The sequence below is a fragment of the Vombatus ursinus genome, unplaced genomic scaffold (genome assembly GCF_900497805.2).
Source record: "Vombatus ursinus unplaced genomic scaffold, bare-nosed wombat genome assembly UNPS02014810.1, whole genome shotgun sequence".
NCBI classification, from domain to species: domain Eukaryota; kingdom Metazoa; phylum Chordata; class Mammalia; order Diprotodontia; family Vombatidae; genus Vombatus; species Vombatus ursinus.
In genome coordinates this window covers 786,427-814,013 of record NW_020954588.1, presented here as the reverse complement: position 1 = coordinate 814,013, position 27,587 = coordinate 786,427, and the positions used below count along the sequence as shown (strand labels likewise).

General features: G+C 36.8%; 1 protein-coding gene across 4 annotated transcripts in view; it reads left to right on the top strand.

Moving 5' to 3' along the window:
• DOCK10 (dedicator of cytokinesis 10) overlaps nucleotides 1-27,587 on the top strand; it is a 273,934-nt gene that overhangs the window by 56,635 nt on the left and 189,712 nt on the right. For all 4 annotated transcript variants that reach the window (XM_027875937.1, XM_027875940.1, XM_027875941.1 and 1 more), the window contains exon 2: nucleotides 15,521-15,640. In XM_027875937.1, coding sequence (XP_027731738.1) covers nucleotides 15,521-15,640 — 120 coding nt within the window. The remainder of the gene's footprint in view (nucleotides 1-15,520; nucleotides 15,641-27,587) is intronic.

Here is a 27,587-nt window from a genome sequence, read left to right as displayed (position 1 = left end):
ACTTGTGAGCAAAAGTTTGTTTAGGATCCAGGAAAGCTCTTGATTTTTACCATTTCCTAAGTTAGTCGAAACTTTTCAACTGCAGAATTTAAATGAATTCAATTAAAACTCCTAGGAATACACCCCAAGGCATTAATATCCTTGTGCTGTAAGAGGGGGACTAGTAATTTAGTTTTGATGTATTTTTAATGATATTTATTTATCATTTTCCCAAAGTGTTTGTAGGAAACTAAGTGGGACATATAACAATTCGATTTGCCTCTACTTGGCCATGATTCCCACCCTCTTTATAAATGCCATTATATGAGCCTTGTAGTTAACAATCTTTTGAACTACTTTCCACATCTAAGAAGGGGGGAAAATCTAAGTTGTGAGGTGCTGATGAGATATTTATGTCTCCTATTTTTCATTTCCCTCAAAGGACTAAAGGGATTTGAATGCAAGCTGATTGGAAACCCTACATTAGTGTAATTCCCAAAAAGCTACTACAATCCCCCAAACTTTTTTAGTTAAATAAAAAGATTAAAGGATATGAAATGTTGTGATCTCATTCCTTTTTCATTTCTATATTAGTCCTGTTGTGAAAGAAAACACAGACAAAAAGAAAAAGAAAGAAAGATTTTAAAAAGTATGCTTTGATTTGCATTCTGACCCCCTCAGTTCTTTCTCTGGAGGTAGAGAACATTTTTCCATCATGAGTCCTTTGGAATTGTCTTGGATCATTGTATTGCTGAGAATAGCTAAGTCATTCGCAGTTGATCATTGCACAATATTGCTGCTATTGTGTACAATATTTTTCTGGTTCTACTCATTTCACTTTACTTCGGATCATGTTAAGTCTTTTCAGGCTTTTTCTGAGAGCATCCTGCTCATCATTTCTTTTAGTACAACAGTATTCTATCAAAATAATATACAACAACTTGTCCAGCCATTCCCTAATTATAAGCATCCCCTCTATTTCTAATTGTTTGCTACCAATAAAATAGTTGTTATAAATGTTTTTGTATATATAGGTCTTTTTTTTATTTTTATGTTTTTGCAATATTGACTTGGTCAAAGGGTATGCATGGCCCTTTGGGCATAGTTCCAAATTGCTCTACAGAACAGTTGAATCAGTTCACAATTTCAGTATCACGTTTTCACACATCTCCTCCAACATTTGTCATCTTCCTTTTCTGTCATATTAGTCAACCTGATAGGTGTGGGGTGTTACCTGAGAGTTATTTTAATTTGCCTTTCTCTAAGCAACAGTGATTTAGAGCATTTTTCATATTACTGTAGATAGCTTTGATTCCTTTGTCTGAAAACCACCTGATCATATCCTTTGACCAATTTATATGATTTCTTTTTGTAAATAGTATATTTTACTTTTTAATTATATGTAAAGATAGTTTTCAACATTCATTTTTTATAAGATTTTGAGTTTCAAATTTTTTCTCCCTCATATGACACATTAGTCATGTTGTGAAAGAAGCAAAACAAAAGAGGAAAACCACAAAAAAGTGAAAATAGTATGCTTCGATCTGCATTCAGATTCCATAGTTCTTTTTCTGGATGGATAACATTTTCCGTCATGAGTCCTTTGGAATTGTCTTGGATCATTGTATTGCTGAGAAGAGCTAAATCAATAGTTGATCATCACACAATGTTGCTGTTACTATGTACAATGTTTTCCCGGTTCTGCTCACTTCACTCAGCATTAGCTCATGTAAGTCTTTCCAGGTTTTTCTGAAATCCACCTGCTTGTCATTTCTCATAGCACAATAGTATTCCATTACATTCATGTACCATATTTTATTCAGTCATTCCCCAGTTGATGGGCTTTCTCTCAATTTCCAATTCTTGGCTATCACAAAAGACTGCTATAAAATTTTTTGTACATGTAGGTCCTTTTCCCTTTTTTATGATCTCTTTGGGATACAGACCTGATAGTGGTGTTGCTGGATCAAAGGGTATACACAATTTGATTGCCCTTTGGGCATAGTTCCAAATTGTTCTCCGGAATGGTTAGATCAGTTCACAATTCTACCAACAATGCATTAGTGTCCTAATTTTCCCACATTTTCTCCAACATTTGTCATGTTACTTTTCTGCCATATTAGTTAATCTGTTAGGTGTGAGGTGGTACCTTAGAGTTGTTTTCATTTGCATTTCTCTAATCAATAGTGATTTAGAGCATTTTTTCATATGACTATAGATAACTTTAATTTCTTCATCTGAAAACTTCCTGTTCATATTCTTTGACCATTTATCAATTGGGGAATGACTTGTATTCTTATAAATTTGATTCAATTATCTTTGTATTTGAGAAATAAGGCTTTTATCAGAAATACGTGCTGTAAAAATTATTTCACATCTTTCTGCTTTCCTTCTAATCTTGGTTGCATTGATTTTCTTTGAGCAAAAACTTTTTTAATTTAATGTAATCAACATTATCCATTTTGCATTTCATAACGTACTCTAACTCTTGTTTTGTCATAAATTCTTCCCTTCACCATAGATCTGAGAGGTAAACTATTCCTTGCTCTCCTAATTCACTTATGGTATCACCCTTTATGTCTGAATCATGTATCCACTTTGACCTTATCTTGGTATATGGTGCACATGATTTCTTTCAAAATGTGATTTTGAAAATTCACACATGCAAGGCCTTAAAAATAACGTGTCAAGGTTGAGGTTTAAGAAATATTCTTGTTTATACTTCCCAAAGCCAACATTTCTGATCCAACCAAATTTAATTTTTTCTTCTATGCTAGGGTTTCTTATCCTTTTTTGTGTCATGGATATCTTTGTTGGTGTGGTAAAGAGTATGGACCCTTTCTCAGAACAATGGTTTTAAATGTATAAAATCAAATACCCAGGAAACTAGCTGTATTGAAATGCATATATCAATATATTGAAAACAAGTTCACAGTCCCCAGGTTAAGAACCTCTGTTTATGCAGTAGTAGCTCAGATGAGAAACCTGCTGAACTTGGTAGATCTGTGAGGATTAAACAACTTAAATGGTACTTGTTCTATGGAATAAATTTCATCTGAGAAAATATATTCTCATCTTTTCTACAAAGGGAATGTATTTCATAGTCATAGGCTCATAGAATGTTAGAGCTAGGAAAGGCTTGGGAAATCTTTTTGTCTAAACCCATAATTTAGTCAACAAGGAAACTGATCCTGGAGTAGTGAAATGATTTGTCCAACCTCATATAATTGATAAGAGATAAGGCAGGTATTAGAATTCAGATTTTATTGAATTCAAGATTGCTGGGTTTTTGTTTGGTTTTGTTTTCCATTCTACTATCTTGCATCCCTTCTCCTTTGTCTAAAGATCCTGGTCTCTACCTCTTAGAATCTCTAACTTCCTCTATAGCTCAGTTCTAGGTTACGTTCTTTCCTGACAACCTTCTACTCCCACAGTTTTTTTATGCACCAATAGAATGTAAGTTACTCTAGCACAGGGATCATTTTTCATGTTGTCTTGGTATTCCTAGTGCCTGGCTTGAAGCATGCATTACATAAATTCTTGTTGAATGATGTACAAGAGGTCCCAAAAATCTTAGTGATGATTTAAGTTATTAAACCTTAAAATGGCACTAATTCTTTTTGGACATCTTGTATTATTGAAATTCTCCCCCATTTTCATGATACTGTGCTTTTATAGGCTCAAAGAAGGTTAAGAAGTCACTATAAATACACATTAGTCTTTATTTAATGACTTCCTTCTTGATAGGCATGGCTCAATCTCAGAGCCCATAGTTAAGATGTGTGGGTGGTTTTCTATTACAGTCCATTCTGATGTAAGACTAAATGAACTCCATTTCACTACCTTGGGCTATGAGTTGATATTGCAGATGTCACAGTCAGTTTCCCTAAAAAAAGAAATAGCAAATCCAGGAATAGCTGATTTTGAGTCACAAAATTTGAATGGCCCCAGGCAGGTTTAATCAGGGCATTGTTGTAAATTTACACTGATAATTAAATTCTTAATATATAATTATTTTGTAGCCAAAATACTCAAGTTAATTCACAAAACCTCTGCCCCCAGACCTATAGGTAAGAGGCCCAAGTAAGCAATTGCATAGCTTGGTTGTAGGCATTGAATTCTCCCTTCTTATTCCATGAATGCCTACATTTCCCACTATAGTTATCTCTTTCATATCATGACTTTCCCCACTGCAGTTTGGATATATCACAGTTCAGCATAAGAAATTGAAAGGGAATTTTGGGGGAGTTTTGCAGAAGCTGCAGATGACATGTGAAGGTCAACAGACAATACAGAAAAAGTTTAGAAACTCAGAAATGCATAAATATATGTATGCCATCATGTAATAACATATTTTATCCTTTAATACCATAAATATACACAATTTCTTTTTTAAGGTTAAAATAATTAAAAGTTAAAGTTTGCAAAAAGAACATGAAAGCCAACATGAAATGCAAAGACTAGAAATGTAGATGTCTTTAAAAGTTTAATTCTTAAATGCATAAAATATATGTACTATTATATAAAATACTACCTATGCAGTATGTATTTTACTGTTTAATGACATAAATGAACAGATACACAATTTTTTTTTCTTAAAATTAAATTTGTAGTAAAAGAACTGCGATTCTATGCACTGGTTTGGAGATGCCAAGCATGTTTACTTCAGTCTCTCACATGACATTTCATGGTGATCTCACAGTGACCTTTGCATCTTGAGTTTCTCGTATCTTGTGTTGTTTAGCTTATGACCAAATACTTAAAACAGATTTTACAATAAGGTACTGTAAACACCCCATGAAAAGAAAAAGAAAAAGAAAAAATTCAGAGTTCTTCTCTTGCACAAAAAGAGGGCCAAAAAATTTTACTTGGGTTTTACAAATTACTGGAGGCAGGGAGGCATATCCCTAACCTTCAAGATGTGGAAGGGATAACTGAACTTGCTCAGTTTTTTTGACAACCTAAATGTTAATTTATTTTATATTGAACAGGTTAATATCTTTAGTAGGGAAAAACTGGCAACTGAAATATGTTTCTGTTCACACCTCTATTCTCAAAACCAATATCTGTGACCTAATTAATACCTCTTCTCTATATAGAAGTAGGTTAACATATATGCTGATCTTGGTCTCTTAACACAAAATGCAAGACTCATAAAATCCAAAACTCTTACAAACAAGAATAATCAAGCTGATCACCATCCTCATCCATAAGGGAGGTCTGAGATCTCCTCCGTTGGATGGCTTAGAGCATGGACAGAAGAATCTTTGAGTAGAGGATAGAGTTCTGGGCTTAGATTTGGGAAGATCTGGGTTTAAATATCAACTCTGAAACCCACTAGTTGTGTCAGAAAAGTACCATGAATGTCCCTCAGAGAATCTCTAGAATTTGCCTCCTAAGTCATAGAAGGATTGTGATCTGTGATGGAAGAAAGACTTCACACCCTAGGAGTTTCCTCACCTTTCTAAAAATTACAGATCCTTCACATATCTGTGGATCTAAAGCTACAGTAAAAATACTTTAAAAAAAAGCTATATGTAATCAGAATCACATTTTAAATAGACTAGAATTCATCATTTAAACAATTTTTTTATTTTAATTGTGAACTTAACAGTTAAACCAACACATATCAAGATAAAATGAAAAGAGGAAAGGACTGTATAAATGCACTAGGAACTTTTGTAGAAGTTTTAAGAAAACAATATATAGATATATATGGACAGAGATAGTAACAAAAATAATAACAAAATTGCTCTTTTTATGTCCTTATGCAAGCCCTTTTTAAAATTCTCTAGATTTAAACATGTCTATTGATGCTCTTTTTTATATTTGTCCTATTCACTCATCCACCTCCCCCCCAATCCCTGAATAGAAACCCTCCTTGTAACAAACAGATTTAATCTGAAAATGCACATCTTATTTATTCTCTACCTCTAGTCATATCCTCTCTACCAGGAGATAGGAAAGTATGCTTCATCATCAGGCTTTCAGTCTTATGACTATTTATGGTTTGAGTTTGGGGGTCTTTCAGAATTGTTTCCCTTCACGTTGTTATCATGATCATTATGTAAATTACTTTCCTGGTTCTGCTCATTTTAATCTGCATCAGTTTATACAAGTCTTTTCCATATTTCTCTGCATGCATCATACACATTATTTCTTATGTTCAATAAAATTCCATTGGAGTCTTGCCATGAGTAATAGTCTCCCCAGAAGAGTCAGTTTCAGGCAATACAACCTTTTTTAGTAAAGATAAATGCTTTCTATGGAGTCTACAAAGGACATTGATCCTTGGGGCCCAGAAGATAGCTGCATCTGCATGGAACATCGTGAGTTGTGAAAAAGTGCCTTCCAGGCATGAGGAGTCCTGTTACCCTTTTGCATAGGTGTTGTCTATGTATGAACTATTTACTACCTTTTTGCTTTAAATTTGAGCCTACCCTCCTCACAGATCCCCTGTATATTTGTGGGAGAAAAGTTAATTAACTCTTACTAATTGTTAGTGGAAAGCACAGGAGTAGGGAGTTAATATACAACAATGCTATAAACGCAGACCCTCAGGGTTATCCCTCTGGGGATCCATCCTGCCATTCTAAGTGAGAGTGTATGAAGTAGCTCCAGAACTGGGGCTATAGTTATATTTCTGTGTTTTTTCATTTGAGAACTACCCAGAGCTCATTACCTTAAAGGGCCTTGCCATGGCTAATTGCATGCTATGAATAATCTTTTTGGAGTATAAATAACTACTCCTTGATTTGTCAGTTGGAGGTTTTGGCTTTTCTTAATGTAGGATACTTCATGGACTTAATAACCAATGGGGAAGAACAATTTGCATACTCCTTAATTATTATTCTGCTTATATTCAGCTCTAATCATTTGCATGTTTGAACTATCCATACCTGCTATCATTAAAAGCATTAGTTCCATAAGTCAAAGATAATTTGCTTACAATTAGATATTAAGTCAGATGTAAATTTCAGTCCTGTCAGCTTCCTCAAAGGGCCCCAAATTCAGTCAGTCTTTTCACACAGTGAAGAATAGTTCACTTTGAAATGGCAAATCATAGTTGTGATCAATGCAAAGTGTCTTTCTGAGTTAATAAATGATTGCCATTCTCTTTAAAACTAAAAATAGAACATTAATAGATGAACTCTTAATTGTGCTTCTGGTTTTTACTGACTTAAGCCTTTGTTCCCACTACTTGTTGCTGATTATCACTGTTCTACCCTATCTTTCAAAAACTTAAAAATTAGAATTTATTAACTGTTTATGCTTCATCTTTTATTTTGTAATTATTATATTAATTTCCTGTGTTTCTCCCTAGAATAATTCTGAAAAGGCTAACATAAAAGTAAAATAAATAAATTTCATATTGTCTTAAATATACTGCCACCCCCAATATAGGCTAATCCCCTAAAGTGAGATTGCTTTGATAAGAAAAAAATAGGTAGGTAAATCTATTATGCAAAATAAATTAATTACATAAAATTATCATGGAGAGAGTGATTCTTTTGATCAAAAAATGTGTTTTACATACAGAATTATAGTTTTAGAGCTTGGAGGTCATCTAATGTAGGCCCCTTATTTCACAAATAAGGAAAGTGAGGTTAAAATGACAACAGTGGCAGAGCTGGGATTCAACACAGATTCTCTTCTTCTTTACAAAGCCTCATGATGCCTTTAAACAATGTTATTTTGACTGAATTTATTGTTTTCATTATCATGCTTTCTCTGCAAACATAACTACAGTACTTTATAGAAGCTAGAACTAGAGGAAAGTAGGACCAATATAATTGTTTTTGAAAAGCTGGGCCAGAAAAAGGATAGAATCCCACGAAGTTAAACCCCATTCCAGACCCCTGAGCTCCCCATCCATTGCCTTCTGTGTATTCCAAAATCAGGACAGGGTACCCTACTCCATCTCCATACTTTTAAATTGGCAGTATCCCTAGACATGCTCCATGACCCACAGTTTGAGCCTAGGAGGTCATGGATCTCTTCTGTATTTCTCCAAAAATCAGCAAATAATCCATAACAAAAAGTTATGAGAAATGAAACCTGGGGTTCTTGGTGTTGAGGGCATGAACTCCATCTCCTTGTTCCAAACAAGGTTGATGTTTGGAGTTCTGGTTGTGGTGGTGCCACTGTTTGAAGACTTTGAGATATTAGATTCAGTCTCATAAGAACTAGTAGAACTTCTCTTGTGTACTCTGGGGATGACTTCTGTTAAAATGCTCTTATTTTGAGGTAATAGTAACTGTCTTATTTACCTATTTATATTTCCTTGTTGGGTCTTATGTCCTTACTTCCATGAAGGGAATGATGGGTGAGAAAATGCCTATTGATGTTATTTATAGTGATTTTTTGAGGTAGGGGACTCCAGGTGGAAGGCTAGGTGACACAGTGGATAGGGTGCTGGGTCTGTAGTCAGGAAGACTCATCTTTGTAAGTTCAAATCCAACCTCAGATACTTAAGGGTTGTGGGCAAGTCACAATCCTGTTTGCCTCAGTTCCTCATCTGGAAAATGAGCTGGAAAAGGAAGTGGAAAACCACTCCAGTATCTTTGCCAAGAAAATTCCAAATGGCGTCACAGAGAGTTGGACATGACTGAACAACAGCATTCCAGATGGGGAAATTCCCCCTACCAATGAAGATCTAAATCAATTAACAGTATTTATAAAGCAACTACTGTGTGCCAGCCAGAGTACTAGGTGCTCAGATTAAAAGTACAAAAAGTCATTCTCGGTGAACTTACATTCTAATGAGGAAGACAACATGCTCATACAGCACTAGTAGCTGGGAGAATGGGAAAGGCTAGTGGTGGAAGGTAGCTTTTGACCTAAATCTTGAAGTAAATGAGGGATTTTAAGTAGTGCAAGTCGGGGGGAGGGGGGGCGCATATTCCAGGCATAAGGGATAGTGATTATAAAGGCACAGAGATGGAAGATGAAGCGTCATATGAAAAGAATAGCAAAAAGTCCAGAAGAGCTGGACCATTGAGTTTATGCAGGGGCAAAGTTAAGAGAGTGGAGTGGGGAAACATGTAAGAAAGTTGAAAAGGTAGGATGGGGTCAGATTGTGAGTTAACATTTGACCTTAAAGGCGATTGGAGCCCCTGGAGTTTTGGGAATATGTGTGTGTTGGGGGTTGGGGAATAGATGTGGTGACGTAGTCAGATCTGAGCTTAAAGAGAATCACTTTGACTGTTCAGTGGATAATGAATCAGAAGGATGAGAATCTTATGACAGGGAGACCTATTAGGAGGCAATTACAGTAGTCCAGGTGAAACGCAATGAGGGTCTGGGAGTGTCCATGTGAGTGGAGAGAAGAGGACTTATACAAGATTAAACAGATAAGATTTGGCAACTGGTTAAATATATGAGGTAAATGTGAGGAGTCTAGCATGACCTCACAGTTATTGAAATACTGCCCTTGACAGTAATAAGAAAGTTTGGAATAGGGACAGGTTTGGGGTGGGAAAATGATAAATTCTTCTTTTGGGCATGTTGAGTTTGAATAGCCTGTTGTTCAGTTGTGTCTGACTCTTCATGATCCCATGGACCATATTGTCCATGGGTTTTTCTTGACAAAGACACTGGTGTGGTTTGTCATTTCCTTCTCCAGTGGATTAAGGCAAAAAGAAGTTGAGTGGCTTGCCCAGAATCACACATCTAGTAAGCGTCTGAGGCCGGATTTGAACTCATGTCTTCCTGACTCTGGGTCCTGTACTCTGAGTCACCTAACTTCCCCCTTGAGATGCCTACAGTATATCTCATTTGAAATATCCAAATGGCAGTTGATGAGAGAATGGAGGTAAGGAAAGATACTAGGGCTGAATATATAAATTTTATATAAATATAAAGTCATTTGCAGAAACAATTGAAACCATGAGAACTAATGAGGTTACTAAGTAAGATGATGTAAAATGAATACAGAAGAAGGCCCAGGACAGAACCTTTAGGGAAACCCACAGGTGAAAAATATATGAGAAACAAGCAAAGGAGATTGAGGAACAGCTGGACAGATAGAAAGTGAACCAGAAAAGACCAGGATAACTTGCTAATTTTAGGATATCCTAGTCCAGAACTAGGTAGAATTTCTTTATCGCCTCTTGGAATCACTTACATTATTCCCATAGATTTGATATTCTTTTTTCTCTTGAAAACGAATGCTAGAAAATACCATCTTGTGGTCTACAATGTCTGGAGACAGGATAGAAGAGAAGGGGAGGCAGGAACTAGAAAGGGGATAATGGTAGAAGAAGGAGGACAAGTTTTTAGAGTTTACATGCAGCTGATTTCTGAACTTGGCCCAGAGAGCCATCTTGGCTCAGGTGCTAGGCAAGGTCTAGGAGATCAGGAAAGCTAATTAAAGAGGTCCAAAGTGAAAGAGTGCTAAAATGGAAGTTGAGGTGATCTGACCAGGTTCTGAGAGAAGCATCTGGTGTCCTGGAAAACTGATTTTGATAAGTGAGGTCTCAAGTTCTGGGCTGGATCCTTGCCTCTTTCAAAATAGGTTACAATAATGAGAAAATGTTTCCTTTGTGTTGGGGCCCCATTCTTCCCATATGAAATTAAATTGGAGATTATTTTTGGATTTAGTTAAATGGAACAAATGAACGCCAAACATCTCTAGACACTAGAAAAAGAGCATGGCCAACAACTTACCACTGTTTCCCAACACCAGCCCTAGTGCATAATAAAAGGTAGTGGTGAATGCCTTTTCACATGCATAGAATCATTTCAGAACAGCTAATGAAATTCATTACTCATTTGAGATAGAGAATATAAAAGGCATTCTAAAAAAATCCAATCCAATTCAACATAATCTTGGCACTTGGCTCATTCCAGTTGGTCCATTTCCAAAAGAAACAGACAAATTAAGTTCAGGAGAGACAATCCTACTGTTGTTAAAGTTTTAAATCAAGTCTGCTCAGTTAGCCAGCTTCTCTCAATGTCTCTGTAAGGAGCAGTCATGAGAAATTAACTGATCCCAACACCCTTGCTTACATCTGCTCAACTGGTACCCTGAACAGACAGTCCTCCTCCAAACACAGTTTCTAACCAAATCACCAGGATTTCCCTTTCACACATGCAAAATATATTTGAGCTAAGCTTTGCCAAATTCCAGGCTAGTAACAGTATAGAACATCTAATTACCATTTTCCTGTTTAATTTCATGTTCATGGGGCTATGAATCAATATTTTGAGTCAACTGATCCAAAACCTAACACATAGTTAGTGCTTAATGATGTTAGCTGATTGATACCTTGGAAAAGGAATTTCCTGGAAAGCCACGACTTCTTACTTTTTAAAAAAAATGATAATAAGTAGATAAATCAGAGTTAGAAGTCTTCAGTATTTTTCATGTAGATCCTAAACTCATTTTTATGGCCCTTTCATGGCTACCTATCTACTCCCACCTTCACACTTCAGACTCCCAATGGCATCTTGCTCACTCAAGCCACATTTCACCATCCAATCCAAATAAGAAAGGAGCTGACATCAATCACATATGTCTGAATTTTTTTTTTGTTTGACAGATTATGCTTTGAGATAGGAAATTTATTAGAGTAGGGTTGGTAAGCAACAGGAAGGACCTAGCTAAGTTTATGCACCGTTGGTGTTTTGTTTTTGTTTTTTTCTTCTAGGAACACCCAGGTAACCTGGGTGCAGAAGAGATGCTTTGCATCTTGCTGTATGTCCACAGATTGTTCTCATCTATAGCAAAATAGGTGAATATAGGAAAAAGAGATAAAGAAATGCTTTGCCTATAGTGGAGACAGGCAAAAAGGAGGACCTTTGTAACTGGCAGGTGAAACAAATGACTATTTAGGAAAGCTCATGGAATAGGATGAGATGAATCTTTGGCTAGGTTTTTCTTAAAGGCAGCATTTTTATGGCTTTGGTTTCACCCCTAGAGTAGAGACTCTTAACTTGGAGTTCATAAACATTGAAAAATGTTTTGATAACTGTATTTCTTTTTTTCCAGTTCAATTACTCCTATTTATTTTTATGAAGAAATTGAGTTTTGTAAATAAAGGAATAAATCCTATAGTTGATGAAGGATAGGATATATTAGCTTTATATTTGATATTCTTTTTATGTGAAACAACTAATCTCTATTATGTTCATCTTGCTTTTTTAAAAGTATATAATGTATTTAACATTTAACTTCTTTTCTTCTTTTATTCATTTTATTCTGAACTTAAGAAATAAAACAAGCATTTCCATAATGTAGTAGAACAGAAAGAAGAGCTGATTATACAAGAAACTGAAAATCTATTATGTACAACTTACTATTCCTTTTAAATAATAATAAATAATTTATATAATATAATACAAAATAAATAATTTTAAATAATAAAGTTATCATGTAACATTTATTCCTTTTTTTCTTCCCTGTTCCCCCCTTAACTAGAGATGGCTACCATTGCACACATATACGTGGATATATGTAAAACTATTGTATACATACTTCTATTGATCAGTTTGTCCTCTGGAGACAAAGATAACTGTATTTCAATATAATTGATTTCCCTTGCAATCTTATGGGTTTTATTTTATGCATTTAAGAACATTATTCCTAGGAGTCCCTAGATCTTCATCAGACTGTCAGAGGGGTCCAGGACACACAAAATGGTGAAGAACTCCTGCTCATATTTATATCATGCTATTGGTCTCAAATCAAATTAGATACTTCCACGTGATCCTCACAAAACAGCCCTGTGAGGTAGCCAGAGTAAGTGCTGTTGCCTGCATTTCATGGATGAGGAAACTGACATTCAGAGTGGTTAAGTGATTTTTCTAAGATCACCCAGCTAGTAGGCAGAACAGGGACTCAAACCCACATCTTCCGACTCAAATATTCTTTGCCCCATACCATAGCATTATAAAATTTAGAATTGCAGTGGGTCTTAGTTCAAAAAGTCCAGACTTCTCATTCTACAGAAGAAGAAACTGATTCAGAGAAGGTAAGCCACCTGCCCAAGGTCACACAGTGAGAATTAGAACCTAGGCTTATTTCCCAAATTCAATAACTCTTTTTTAATGCACAGTGCTTCCCCCTGCTTCATGTCTTTGGGTACCAGTTTTGTCATCTGCAGGATGAAAAATGAAAGGGTGGATTGGGTGACCTCTAAGAATCCATCCATTTCTAATATTCTTTGGTTCCCTTAACTATTCATAGTCATCAATTATTTATGCTTTTAGCAAAACATGATGTTGTTTTATGATAGAAGTTTTTAGACAGCCCTAAAGCTGGCCCACAGTTCCTCTCATTTATTTTATTTGTTTTCTTGGAAAATCATCCAAATAATCATTTAAATGATGCTTCAGGTCACCCACTAGCAACTGTTCAGACCTTGAAGTATGTTGTTGCAGCATTAGTCATCAGAGATCTTTGGAGGGAGGCCTAGAAATAAAAGACAAACAGTTTCCCTATTTTTGTTGTTGTACTGCTAATTTCATTGCACATTTAACAGATTGTGTTGAAATTCCTTTGAAAAATGATCAGTTGTGGGCAGTGAAAGATGTTTGCTTTCATTTAAGCAAGAGCTCAGTGATTACTTGCTTAGCTTTCAAGTTAATACCCAACACTAAAGCTACCCAGGATCCCAGAATTCACTTTTTACAAAAAATTTCTACTATTTAAAATATATTATCTAAGAATAGATATAATAATAATTACTAACATTTATATAGCACCCACTATGTGCCAGGCACTGTGCATTACATAGATTATCTCAAGTTGGGTGCTGGTATTATCCTCATTTTACAGATGGGGAAACTGAAGCAACCTGAGGTTAAGTGATTTGCTCAGTCACAGGGCTAGTAAGTGTCTGAGTCTAGATTTGAATTCATGACCTGAATCTTCCTGACTCAAAGCCTGGCACTGTATATTCACTGTAGCACCTAGCTGTCTATGAGAAGTGACAGTAGTAGAGGGTTGGCTTTTCAGTCATGAAGGCCTAGATTCAAGGCTTGCCTCTGACAGTTACTGACTGTGTGACCCTGGAAAAGTAATTTAACCCAAACAACTCCCTACGGTTATAAATTATACATGACTTGCTGATCTGTATCAATGAAGGAAGTTTCTACACTGGGAGTTGCCTACATCAAAGAAATCATGAGCTTGATGATTTTTAAAAAAATATCCAGAGAGCTTCATTCCCTCTCTTGTCTATCTTCTTCTCCTTCATCTCCACTCTTCCTAATCCCCACTTTCTGTTTATGGAGGCACTCTGGCTAGTAGGTGATTTCTCTCCAGAAATCTTTTCTGTTTCCAGTGCACTGAGTCCATAATGGGTCTGTTGTGCTGCTCTATTAGAGACAAACCCAGCTCCCCTCATCAGCAGTAAGGATGCTGAGAGCCAAGCAATTAATTCTGACACTGGATCCAGGCTTCAGCACCAACTTAGACAGCCTGTGGTACTTTTATTGCTTGTAGGATGCCAACATTTAAAAACTGACCAACAGAGGCCACAAGGAAGTGTCTAAACCAGCAAGAAATTGAATTGAGCAACAACATTTTTGAGTAGGTCACTCTACAGCCCAAACAAAGTTAAATGCAGAAAAAAAATTAATGGCAGTCCAAAAGCAAGAATGCACTGACTTTTCACCTCCATCTCTTAGTATATTTAACTTTCTTCAAGGCCCAGCTCAGATGCCACCTCCTATAGGAAACCTTTCCAGATTTCCTTGATGATTAGTGTTCTCTCTCGTTCCCTGAAAATCTCGTGTATCTATCTCTCTTCTTTTATATTGAATGCCCCTCCCCTCAGTAGAATAAGAATGAGGAAAATGATGATCAGAGTTTAAGGACTAATTTTCTTTTTGTCTTTGTATCTCCAGTCCTTAGTAAAATGGCTTGCACATTGGTGCTTTAAAAATGTTTGTTACATTGGACCCAACTGGTATTTTGTGCATGCAATAGATTTGATTGCCCTGAGGATTGGGAACCTGTGTGAAATCACAGAGTCAGTGGCAATGGATTCAAATAGTGGAAAAAAAAACTTTTCTTACTGTTTTAAATTTGGATAAAGTAGCAATATTACCAGGGATGGTCAGCTTGAGGAAGGACAGACTTGGAGGGGATATGATGGCTGTCTTCAAGTGTTTAAAAGACACAGAAGGGGAATTAGTCTGCTTTGCGCCAGAGGACAGAACCAGGAACAATGAGCAGGAGATGCCAAGTGGCCAATTTAGACTTGACTAGTGAGCTACTAACAACTGGTACTGTCCAAAAGTCGAATGTCCTACCTTGAGTGGTAGTGGGCACGGGACCACCTCATTGGAGGTCTGCAGGTGGAGGCTGGATAAACATTTGTCTATGTTGCCATGGTATTTTTTTTTGCGGAGGGTGGGGAGGAGAGATATGGGTTGCACTACATTGCTCATTGATGAACTCAAATATTCTGCAAAAGCCTGTGATTTAACCAGAGGTAGAATGGCAATAGATTAGTACTTTCAAAACATGAGACAATGTGATCTGGGAGAATATATGGATGAGGTTACCATGATGTGTTTTCTTTTTCTATAGCAAGAGAGACCCAGACTTCTGGAGCCCTTGGATTATGAAACAGTCATTGAAGAGCTTGAGAAAACTTATTGGAATGACCCTCTTAGAGATCTCATTTTCTTCCCCAATGATGACTTCTCAGTAAGTACTCTTTTTTTCAAAGCATTAAATCCTGATTGAGTTTGAGAGTGTTGTGTTTAATACACTATTGCCTGATCAGGAAAACTTGTGGTTGGATTTGGTTAGAAAAGTGAGCAGTCTGCATAAGACACAAAAATAAAGATGGTGAAAATGAGCCAGATTTGGGGGAATGAATAATATTCCAAATTATTTGTAAGGGTAGTGAAGGATAGCTTTGTGGAGCATTTTGGCAGCCCATTTTTCATGCTTCTTCCTAAAAGAGTATGTGGAATGAAGGTTTACATTAGAATCATAGATGTTGAGCTAGAAGAGGCCTTGGAGATCATCTTATCTAGTTCCTTCATTTTTCCAAGGGAAAGTAAACTACAGCTCAAAACACTGGACTTTTTCACACAACTGTCAGGGCCAAGGTTCAACCCCAAATCCTCTGACTCAAAAGCTACCACTCTAAATATTGTACTGCACAAGTCAAGTGACTCAGCTAATTTAGAATAAAGTAGAAAAGAGCCCTGGATTTTGAATCAGTGGACTAGGGTTCTATCTCATCTCTATTTGGATAAGTTGCTTAACCTTTTATGGGTCTCAGTTTCTTCACTGGATAAAATGAAGTGGTTAGACAAGCTAATTGCTAAACTTTCTTTGAGCTCTGAATCCTATTAAATTCTGCAGAAACCTATACTTTACTTGGCAACCTTCTCTCAAATAACAAATGTGATTGCATCATGGAGATATTCCTACCCACTTGATGCCTTTGTCTGCTAGCCCAAACCACTGTGACCACTGACCAGACTACCAGCCTAAACTGCTTCAGTTCTTGATTTTCTCCATTTGACATTTGAATGTCAAATATCCCTCACTTTCATTATTTTTTGGATTAACTAGAAAGAGGGAATCAAGTCCAGTGGATAGAGATCTCTCCTTGAAATCAAGGAGACCCAAGTTTCAGATTTCAGATTCACACACTAATTGAGAGACCATGGACAAACTGCTCAGGACCCCCAGCCAATTCCCTGAAACTATAAATTTTGGTGACATTGTCCATCTTCAGAGGAAGTTTATGTACTGAGAGTTCCCTACAAGATTGTAATCACAGGTTTGGATACTCTTAATACCTTTAAAAAAAGAAAAGAGAAACTAAGATTAAGTTGTAACATGGGAGAGAAAAAATAAATGAAACAGGTTGATAGATCATTTAGATTTGAAAGAGATCATCTATTCCAGTCTCCTCCACCACCATTTTACTGGTAAGGAAATTAAGGCCCGGAGCAGAAAATTGACTTGCCCCAAGGTCAGAAAGCTAGTTAGTAACAGAACTGGGTCCAGGACCCCAGCCTCTTGCTTCCTCTTCCATTACTCTAGTAGACAGGTAAATAGAAAAGGTACTTAGGTGCTCTCCTAAACCCCCAAAACCTACTCTGTGTGCTGCATATCGTACTGTCTTGCACATTTGTGTTTGGCACAGTTTGGGGCTTATCACAAGCCGAAATGCACTTCCTTAGTTTGACTAAAATATGTAGTACTTGAACTCTAAACACAAGGTTTAACATACTTAACTCTCTCCCCACATCCTTGTTTTCATTTCTGCGACCAAAATAAAAAAAAAAAATTCAATCTTCCAGGGCAACTCCTTTCTCTCAAAAACAAAACCAAGCACAAACAAAACTATGCAAAGGGAGGAAATGTTTCCTTTCTTCTATTTAGCTTAGCCAACTATCTGATAAACCCAAAAATCCTATTTCTGTACCTAGAAGGAAAAGGAAGCCGATAAAGATAATAAGATCATGGGACCTCAGGCTGAAATTTGGAAACAATCTCAGAGGTCATCCGGTCCAACTGCTCTATTTAACAGATATGGCAACCGAGACCCAGAAAAGTTAAGTAACTTAAGTGACCAAAAATCCTACCCTCAGATTTTGAGGGGCAGAGACGGCATTCAAACTGCCATGAGAAGGCATGCACAACTAAGAAGCATTCTTTCATCACTCGTTAAGTTGGAACAAACTATCCCAGAGGACACTTTACTGGGTTTTCTTTTTCTAATTAATGTACTTGTAATATTTAAAATTGAGCGCATCTCAGTGCACAAAGAATCAAATTGAGTTGAATTCCCATCTCTGACACTTGCTAGTCTCTTTCATATGGTTCTGAAGAGCTGGCCACATCACCCCTTTTGGCTTTTTGCCATAGAAACTTACTGCTTACTTCCTGATTGGGTGACTGACTGAGCAAGTCAATTAATTTCTCTGTACCGATTTCCTCATCTGCAAAATAGGGTTAATTATACTTATGCTGCCTCCCTCCTGGTGTGGTTCAATCAATTCACAAGCATTTATTAAGCACCTTGTTGTAATTCAGTTAGTTCAGTCATGTCTGACTCTTTTTTTTGCAAGGCAGTGGGGTGAAGTGACTTGCACAGGGTCATACAGCTAGTAAGTATCAAATGTCTGAGGCCAGATTTGAACTCAGATTTTCCTGAATCCAGGGCCAGTGCTCTATCCACTGTGCCATCTAGCTGCCCCCAGTCTCTTCATGACCCCATTTGGGTTTTTCTTGGCAAAGATAATGGAGTAGTTTGCCATTTCCTTCTCCAGTTCATTTTACAGATGAGGAAACTGAGGCAAATAGGGTTTAAGTGACTTGCCCAGGGTCACCCAGCTAGTAAGTATCTGAGGCTGGATTTGAACTCAGGAAGATGAGTCTTCCTAACTTCAGGCCTAACACTCTATCCACTGTGCCATTTAGCTGCCCCTTTTAAGCAGCTACTATATGCCAGGTGGTGTGCTGAACAATGAGAACACCATGACAAGAGCAAAACAGTCCCTTTCCTCATAAGACTTATTCTCTTTTACTGAGGCAACCACTTCGTAAACCTCACAGCACAATGTTAATGTAAGCTGTTATTATGATCATTTCTCCCACATAGGCATCCTAATACCTGCACTGTGCATAGACTGTAGTGTGTGTATTTTAGGATAGGTTTTGTGGGGCAGTAGCTAGAACACTGAACCTGGAGTCAAGAAGATCTGAATTCAAATCCTGCCTCCGACACTTAACTGGCAGTTTGACTGTATGCAAGTCAACAAACCTTTCTCAGTCTTCATTTTCTCACCTATAAAATGGAGATAATAATAGCACCTCCTTCATGAGGTTGTCATAAAGTTCAAAGTATCAAAGCTCATGTATTTACAAATACATGTAAAGTGTTTTACAAACAAACATTGAAGGGTTAAATAAGTGAATTAAAGGGTTTAATAAATGAATTGAGGGTTAAAATGAATTTGAAGGGTTAAATCCATTATTACTATTTGCTCTCTAATTCTATCATTTTGAATTAATATCTAATTGTTATCACATATCTATCATTTAAAAAAAAACCTATGCCACAGTGTAGGTCAAACCTTAACTCGGATTAGTCAACTGAAAACAAAAAGATGGCTTTGAGTATTTATTAACTACAAAGTTTTACTTTGTAAGAGATCTTCCTATTTATCTCTCTGGGCTTTCTATAAATAGAATGAATTTATGGTCTGAGGGGAAGCCATTCCTTGACTTCTCTTTGCAATCCTCTAGTCCTGTCTGACTGCCTGGCACATAGTAGGCACATAGTAAATGCTAATTGATTAACTGACAGAAAACTGTTTGGCCTGGCTGTAAGTTCCTAGTGTTACATGTGCATCCTGCAAGAACTGACTAGAGAAGTAATAATTAATAATAATAATAATAATAATAGCATTTATTTAGTGCCCACTATGTATCAGGCACTGCATTAAGCATTTTACAAATATTATCTCATTTGATCCTCACTAGAACCTTGGGAGGTAGGTTCTATTATTATCCCCATTTTACAGTTGAGGAAACAGGCTAACAGAAGCTGACTTGCCCAGGACCACACAGCTGGTAAGCGTCAGAGGCCAAATTTGAACCCAGGCTTTCCTGACTCCAGGCCCAGTGCTCTATCTAATGTGCCACCTATCAGGTAGATCATGGGAGAGCATAATTCCTTTCCAAGAGTATGGTCCACAACATCTGGGAAATCTATACCCATCCTGTAGAAGGCAATAGCTAAATGGTCATACATGGGACTGCTCCAGTCTCCTGTGGCAGAAACTGCCATTTCTCTGTCCCCTGTGAATGTTTTTGTGAATATGGTCTCCAACCAATAAGTTGGAGAACTGCCTGATTCTATAATTACTATGATGACTACTTTCAGTTGCTGAACAGCAACACCATAGAGCAGGCCTTAACTCATTGATTCATTTATTAAATCAATATGTCTTTAGAGCTTACAAAGAAAATGGAATTATACTAAGCAACATGGGACTCAGAAGCAGAGTAATGATGCCAGAGGACTGAATGCAAAAGCACAAGGTTGATTTAAGTTATTTTTATAAACTAGTATGGACAAAGAAAGTAAAATGATTGGATTGCTTTAAGAATCAGAGACTTTGTGCTGTGTATACGAACAATTTAAATGTATCTACTACCGCAATCCTGGATGAGTACATCAAGAGTGCTGATATTAACATTCTCTTAAGTTCCTGTTTTAGGGATAATCTTTGTTCCTTTGATGATTTTAGTCTTCCCTGGCTTCCTTTAATTCCCAAGGAAAATTTCATCTTCTACAGGAAGCCTTTCCCAACCCCACTTAATTCCAATGCCTTCCCTCTATTAATTATTTCCTATTTATCCTGTATATAACCTTCTTTGTATATATTTGTTTGTATGTAGTTTCCCCTATTAGATTGTAGTCTTCTTGAGGGCAGGAACTTTTTGCCTCTTTTATATCCCCAACCCTTAGCATAGAGACTTCCACATACTAGACACTTAATATTCATTGATTGACCAATAGTCTTCTAAGAGCAGAGTGAGCGAATCACAAGTGTATTTCCCAGCTTCTGGATCCCTTATGTGCCATCCTCAATTATGACTTTATTAAAGAGTGAAAGATGATATAATTCTGCTCTCCTCCATTACTGAAGGGCTTGGTGAATTAATGGAGAAATTTTCATTTTTGGCATGTAGTATTTTGTATTGGGGTTTATCCATGTTGAGGTTGTCACATGGTGGTCATCATGGTCATAGTTTGGATAACTAACTATTGGAAAGTTTTGTGCTTTAAGGACAAACTTGTTCTGCTTAACTCTAGAAGGCAAGCCTGAAAAAATGTGTGGATATCAGAAAAAGGCAAATTTTAGGCTTGGTGTCAATGTAAGCATGATTTTGACTTCACCTTTACAAAAGGGTAAACTTCCTAAAGAGTGAAGCCATCAACAAGAAGAATGGACTAGTAGGGGAGGTAACAGGGTTTTCTTTCATCCCAGTGATCAGTAAGCAAAATCTGAACAATCACTTGTAGGCCATATTGTTTGGTGCCTAATAATAGTAGACGCTAAATAAATGTGTTTTCATTCATCCACACCGTGTAAAGAATTCTTGTTCAGGTGTTATTGGACTAGATGGCTTGAGTGGTTCATTCTGGTCCTAGCACTTTGTGGTTCTGATGTTTTATGTTTGTCTATCCCTCAATTAGATTGTAATGCTCTCATTTTACACTCATTGTTTCCTTTTCTGGATGTTCATTATCCATCCCTTTAAAATTTGTATCTCCCCTAGCACCAAACACAGTAATCTTTATAGAGTGAGGACTTAATTAATATTGGTTGAATGAATTCATACCCTATAGACTAAACCAAGAGGGAGTAAGTAGAATTAGGGGTATGGAATCAGGATAGTTGTCCTTAGTCTATTGATAGCGTCTTTTTTAAGGAAGATGAGTGAAAAAGGTCAGAATCTTGTTCACTTCATTTGTGCTCTATTACATAGAAAGCATTATTCTGCTCTGACATAGTATAGTCTAAGCTCTATTTCTATTATGATGCTGGGAGCACTTGACTGAAATTGTCATGCAAAAACTCTCCCAGTAGGATTTAGTCATAAAGAACAGCGGAAAAAATCCAGTAAACACACTATTTTCAGTTTGCTTTCTTTTCGAAGTTGTTGATAACAGAAAATCGGTGGTAACCAAATACGCAAGTAGTTTTGCAAAGTTGGCTGATATAGCCCAAATGGACATTTGAAATAGGCAGTGCCAAAGGGAAAGTACTTAAGTGTTCACAATGTCCAAGACTCAGGACTGCAGAGGCTATATATTCCAACCCACATCTGACCAAGGAAATCCTTGATGACATATCCAACTAGTGGACTTATTTGATTGCCTACAGGTAAAGGGGAACCAAGAGGTTCCCAAAGCAGTTTATTTCATTTTTCAATTACTAATTATTGAAAGGTTTATCCTTAGGTCAAGCTAAAACTTGTGTCTCTTCCACTTCTATCCATTGCTTTTAATTCCAGAGCCAGTCAGAAAAAAGCAAATTCCTTTTCCACATTGTAGCACCTCAAAGACAGGGAGTCCCAAAAGTTTTAGTGCAGCTTTGAGCTTTAATAGCTTAAAAGTTAAAAGCTTTAAAAATATTAAAACAAAACCACATTAAGACTTTTGCGACACCTTGTATTTAAAGAAAGCTGTTTGGCCCTTTAGTCTTCTCTAGGTTAAATATTCTCAGTTCCTTGAATCTATTCTCTTATGGAATGATTTCAAGGCACTACCTTTCTTACCTTTCTCTGGATGACGTCAAGCCTATTAATGGCCTTTCTAAAATGTGATGCCAAGAATTGAACTCAATTAACCTAAAATTGTAAGTCCCTTGTCTAAAAGGTTCCAAATTTGATTTTATAATAATAGAGACATAAGGGTTGAGTTAAGTTTCACTATTTGACCTGGTTATTGGCAAAGTAATTTAAAATTGTGTTAAGACCAATTTTGTAGGAGATTTTTAGCAAAGAAAGAGAATCTCTGCAAGTGACCTGAGTCTAAGAAGCCAGTCAACTGGAAACTGCTCTGAGACCAAACTCAGACCAGACAGCTGTATCAGATGGGGTCTTGAGAATCATACAACTGTATGAGATGAGACTTCTGAGCTTTAAATGGACAATGTTTACTTTTTACCTTTGTGTCTTCTATCTGTAAGGTCTACTTACTAAAGCAGACTGCTCCCATTGGTTTTGTCAATGCATCAATCAATTTCTCTCATTTTTTTCCCTCACAGTGTTACTCATCATAAGCCCCATAGCTAAAAACCCTTGATGAAGTTTTTGTAATATCAGCTAGTGATTCATTGAGGATACTTTGTCTCTCAATTAGAATCAAATGGGGGAATGTGAGAAATGAATATTCCTCTCTTATATTTAATAACTAATTATTGTATTAGAACCAAGGCTTTTCCCCTTTTCTACTCCCTCATCTAGAAATCAGCCAGTGTGGAAAATTTCTCTTAGAGATTTACCCAGGCCAAGATCTAATCAGATAGTAAAAGACATTCCTGCTAATTGTGTTTGCTCAGATAGGTCCTGGGAAAATGTTTATTCTCCCTATTATCAAGACAGGTGACATGGAAAGTGATGTCTCTTTGATTGAAATTTGAGTGACCTAAGTCACATACCCCAAGATAGCCCACCTTCCATTTGATTAACCAATCAGAGATAATTAGGCATCCCTCAGGAACACATCTTCAAAGGGCATATAAACTGAGACCCCATCACCATTAGGGGTCTTTGTTCTAAGAAAGACAGCCAAATGACCATCCTGTTGTGCTGACCTTGAGGCAGCTAGCTGCTCAGTGGATAGAGCACCAGCCCTGGAGTCAGGAGGAGGACATGAGATCAAATCCGGCCTCAGGCACTTGACACTTATTAGCTGTGTGACCCTGGACAAGTCACTTAACATTGATTGCCTCACAAGATGATAATAATAATAAATAATCTACTGGCCTTATTAATAAAATTATTGAATTATCCAGAAAAAAAGAATTGAACACAATACCCCAGCTGGGGTTTGACTAGAGCAGATTACATTGGGACTATCCTGGGTCTAGTCCTGGACCCTGTGGTCATCTGTCTGTAGTTTAAGATAACATTAGCTTGGCAGTCAAAACTGTAGACCCATATCAAACTTGCAGTTGACTAGAGCCCCCAGATATTTTTTCATACAATTGCTGGTTAGCCAGACTTTCCCCATCTTTTATTTATGAAGCTATTTGTCTACTCAAGTGTAAGAACATGCATTTAGCCCTATCAAATTGGCCCAAGGTTTGGATCTGTTAAGATCTTTGGAGAATTTTAACTCTGCCTTCCAAAATGGTTGCCATCTCTCCCAGTTCTGGGTCATTTGCATCTTGATAGGCAGGTCAATGATGTCTTTCTAAGTGATGAAGATGTCAACCAACATAGCACCGAGCATACATCCCTGGATCATACCAGTAGGTAATACCTTCCAATTTAACATTGAACCATTCACTTTGACTCCAGGGATACAGACATTCAACAAAATTTTAACCCATGTCACTATTGTCACCTAGTCTATATCTCTCCATTTCATCTATAAGAATGGCATGAAGACTGTCCAACTGATGAAACCTAAGTAATTTCTTTCAATAGGCTAGTAACCATCAAAAGAGGACCAAAGTTAGACTGTTTTGTCCTGTTCTTCTTAAAGCCATGCTGAATCTTTATAATTTCCCATTCCTTTTTAGATGCTCAATATCCATGCCTTGAATGATGCATTTTAGAATTTTGCCAAGAATCAAAGTCAAACTCTCTGACAGCTGCAGACTCAACTCTTATCTTTTTTGAAAACTGGACAGAGTTCCCTTCTATAGCATTTCTTCCAGTCTCCATAATCTTTTTCAGCGATCACTGACAGAGGCTCAGCAGTCACATTTGCTAGATCTTTTCATCCCCTGGATATGATTCATCTTGCTCTGTGCCTTGAAGGGAAGCTAGATGTTCTCTTGCTATCACTGTACTTATTTGGGGATTTCAACTCCCTATTAGCCATTTTTTTGTTTCTAATCCAAAGATTATCCTTCTTGCCAGAAAAAAAAGGAGATCAAAATTTGAGTAGGTTAGCCTAGTTAGTACAGAGGGTAGAGCATTGAATGGAGAGTGAGGAAGATCTGAGTTCAAATTTAACCTTAGACTTGCTAGCTATGTGACCCTGGGCAAGTCACTTAACCGCTCCCTGCCTCAGTTTCCTGAACTGTGAAATTGGTCTCATAATAGCACTTCCCAAGGTTGTTTTGAGGACCAAATGAGATAATTCTTATAAAAAGCATACTGCAGTGCCTGGCACATGTAGGTGCTTAATAAATGCTTGTTCCTTTCCCCACTCCATTATCAGTTATCATCATCCTATTGATGCCAAACAGCAGGCATATCTTTCTTTGATCTTCCTCTTTTTTCAACATAATTTAAAAGCCAACAAACAACTTTTTTGTTGTCCTTAACTTTCCTTACCATTCTCAGGCAATGATGAGCTTTAGCATTCCTGACATAATTTTTATATGGCAATACTGTGCTTTCATACTCAACCTCCAGAACCTGCCCTTATGTAAACATTTTAATCGTCAACATGTGCCAGGTACTTGTGCTATGGGGTGGGGTTATAAATACAATAAATGAAATAGTGAACAAAGGGACCAGAAAGACAATGAACCCCTTAAAAATAAAGATGCCAAGTTTACCAGATTTGTAGATTTTAGCTGTTGCTAGAGATTTAATAACGGTATGGACTATGGAAAGAACTACTTGTCACATATCAGCTCCCCCTGGACAGTGTTAATAATGTCCTCTTCAAATATGAAAAGTCATACTATTCTGCCAAAGTATTGGCAAGTTTGTGGACTTCCTGCAATATATAACTAAGCATTTTCTATACCTAGACATGTCTAGGATTCTACTGTTTGGTGTAACTATAACTTTCATTTGGCTTGATATTGAGACTAATTGAATTACTGAACTGATAAAATAATAGAGACAAATTTGGGTTGTTAAAAGTAAGCAGAATAGGGAAATTCTAGAACTGAAATTTCTGAGTCATTTTATAGGAGGAAAGAGAATGACTTCATTTTTAACCAGTAAAGCAAAATGTTCCTGGGGTTTCCTTCCCTCCTGCTTTTCCTATTGATTCATGGTATATTATTATAGAGTTGACTTTCTTTCTGATGTTTCTACTTCTACAGCTGAAAAACAAACTTTAAATATTTACTTAGCTCACAGATGGTAACACTATTAAAAATATTTTGCAAAGATATTCATCTTGATCTAGTTAATTTCTTGAAGAGAGCATTATACCAAATGACCAGTTAGAGGATTTTGACTATGTTTAGGCTGTTTTCTATTATAGGCTGTGTCCACTAGAACATGGTCAGAATAAGATAGTATCATGGGATACTCAGTGGTTTGTAAAGGACCTCACAGATCATGGAATCTAATCTTCTCATTTTACAGTTGAGCAAACTGATACCCAGAGAGGTTGGTAAGCGATGTGTCTATAATAAAATAACTAGAAAGTAGCAGAGCCAGAGCTCTAGCTATAAACAAAATCCATTTGACCACATACTTCCAGTTTGTGTATCTATCTTCTAGGAACAAGTTGGGCAATTTGGAAGTAGTTTTTCTTTAATGCATCTATATAGCCATTTGAAAATTAGCACTAGATTGAAGTAAAAGGACTTACTGAAGATTAAATTGCTTATGGACCACTCCAAAGTACCTATTTTAACAATATATTAAGTGCTTACTATGTGTCAAGAAGTGTACTAAACATAAGGAACCAAAAATGATCTTAAATTAAACAATCCTTACCTTCAGGGAGCTTACAATCTAAAGTATTTATTGAGTACTGCCTATGTACCTGACACCGCTGCATACTGTGAAGATACAAAATAAACATTGAGTATCGTCCCATCTCTTCAAATACACACACACACACACACACACTCCAATTAAGGAACAAGACAATAAACAAAATGATGTGGTTAAACTAAATGATCTTTAGGTCCCTTCCAGCTCTAAAAGAAAGTGTAAAATCAAATGATCATTGTGTTGTTCAGTTGTTTCTGAAGCTTTGTGACCCCATTTGGGATTTTCTTGGTAAAGAGACTGGAGTAGTTTGCCATTTTCTTCTCCAGCTCATTTTATAGATGAGGAAACTGAGGCAAACAGGGTAAAGTGTCTTGCCCAGAGTCTTAGGCCAGATTTGAACTCAAGAAGATGGGTATTCCTCACTTCAGATCTGATACTTTATTCACTAGCTTCCCAATCAAATAATAGGTTATAGTAAAGGAGAAAGCATGATAAAATTTGAGAAAATTCAGAGTTCCATGTGGGCTGAAATAGTTGGGGTAGAAATGAAACTTAAGGTAAAACTTGAAGGGTAGGAAGGAGGTAGAATTTAGACATCTGGAGGGAAGGGAAAGAGCACATTCCCCATTGGAGGAATAAAAAAGAAGAAAATCATAGATCTGAAAATGAGCAGGCCTATAGGAAGGCATTTATGTATTAGCCCAGGGAGGATGCTACAGTATAGTCTTACAACAGCCTGATGTCTTGGAGGCTCCTCTCCCATGAAATCAGGAAACCTCCTATTATGAAAGCCTTCTGATAGACCTTTCTCATATGACATGGCTAGGCTTCATGAACTCCAAGCACTATGCCAATTTATTAGGATTTTCTTGACTTAACCTACTACTTTTCTCCCAAAGAACTCCAGACTTTTTTGATGATGATGATAATGATAATCTCCATTATCTTCATATCTCTGGGAGGAAATAAGAAGCATTTTATACTAATTACGTGACTTGGCAAGGGTCTAGTATAGCTGGTGGGGAACAGAGCTGAGACATCAATTAACATTCCCAATACTCAGTCCTCTGAGGTGGACGCAAGGGCATACTGTTAATAAGGTCCTGGCAGAAGTGAAAGAATATTTCTTGACCAAATTACCTGTCTTTGGATCATTTAATGGTAGCCCTTTGCTTCCTTTTCCATGTCATTTCTGTGTTCAGTAAGTTATTCCAAAGTACCATCTTTTAAATAACAGTGACATTTA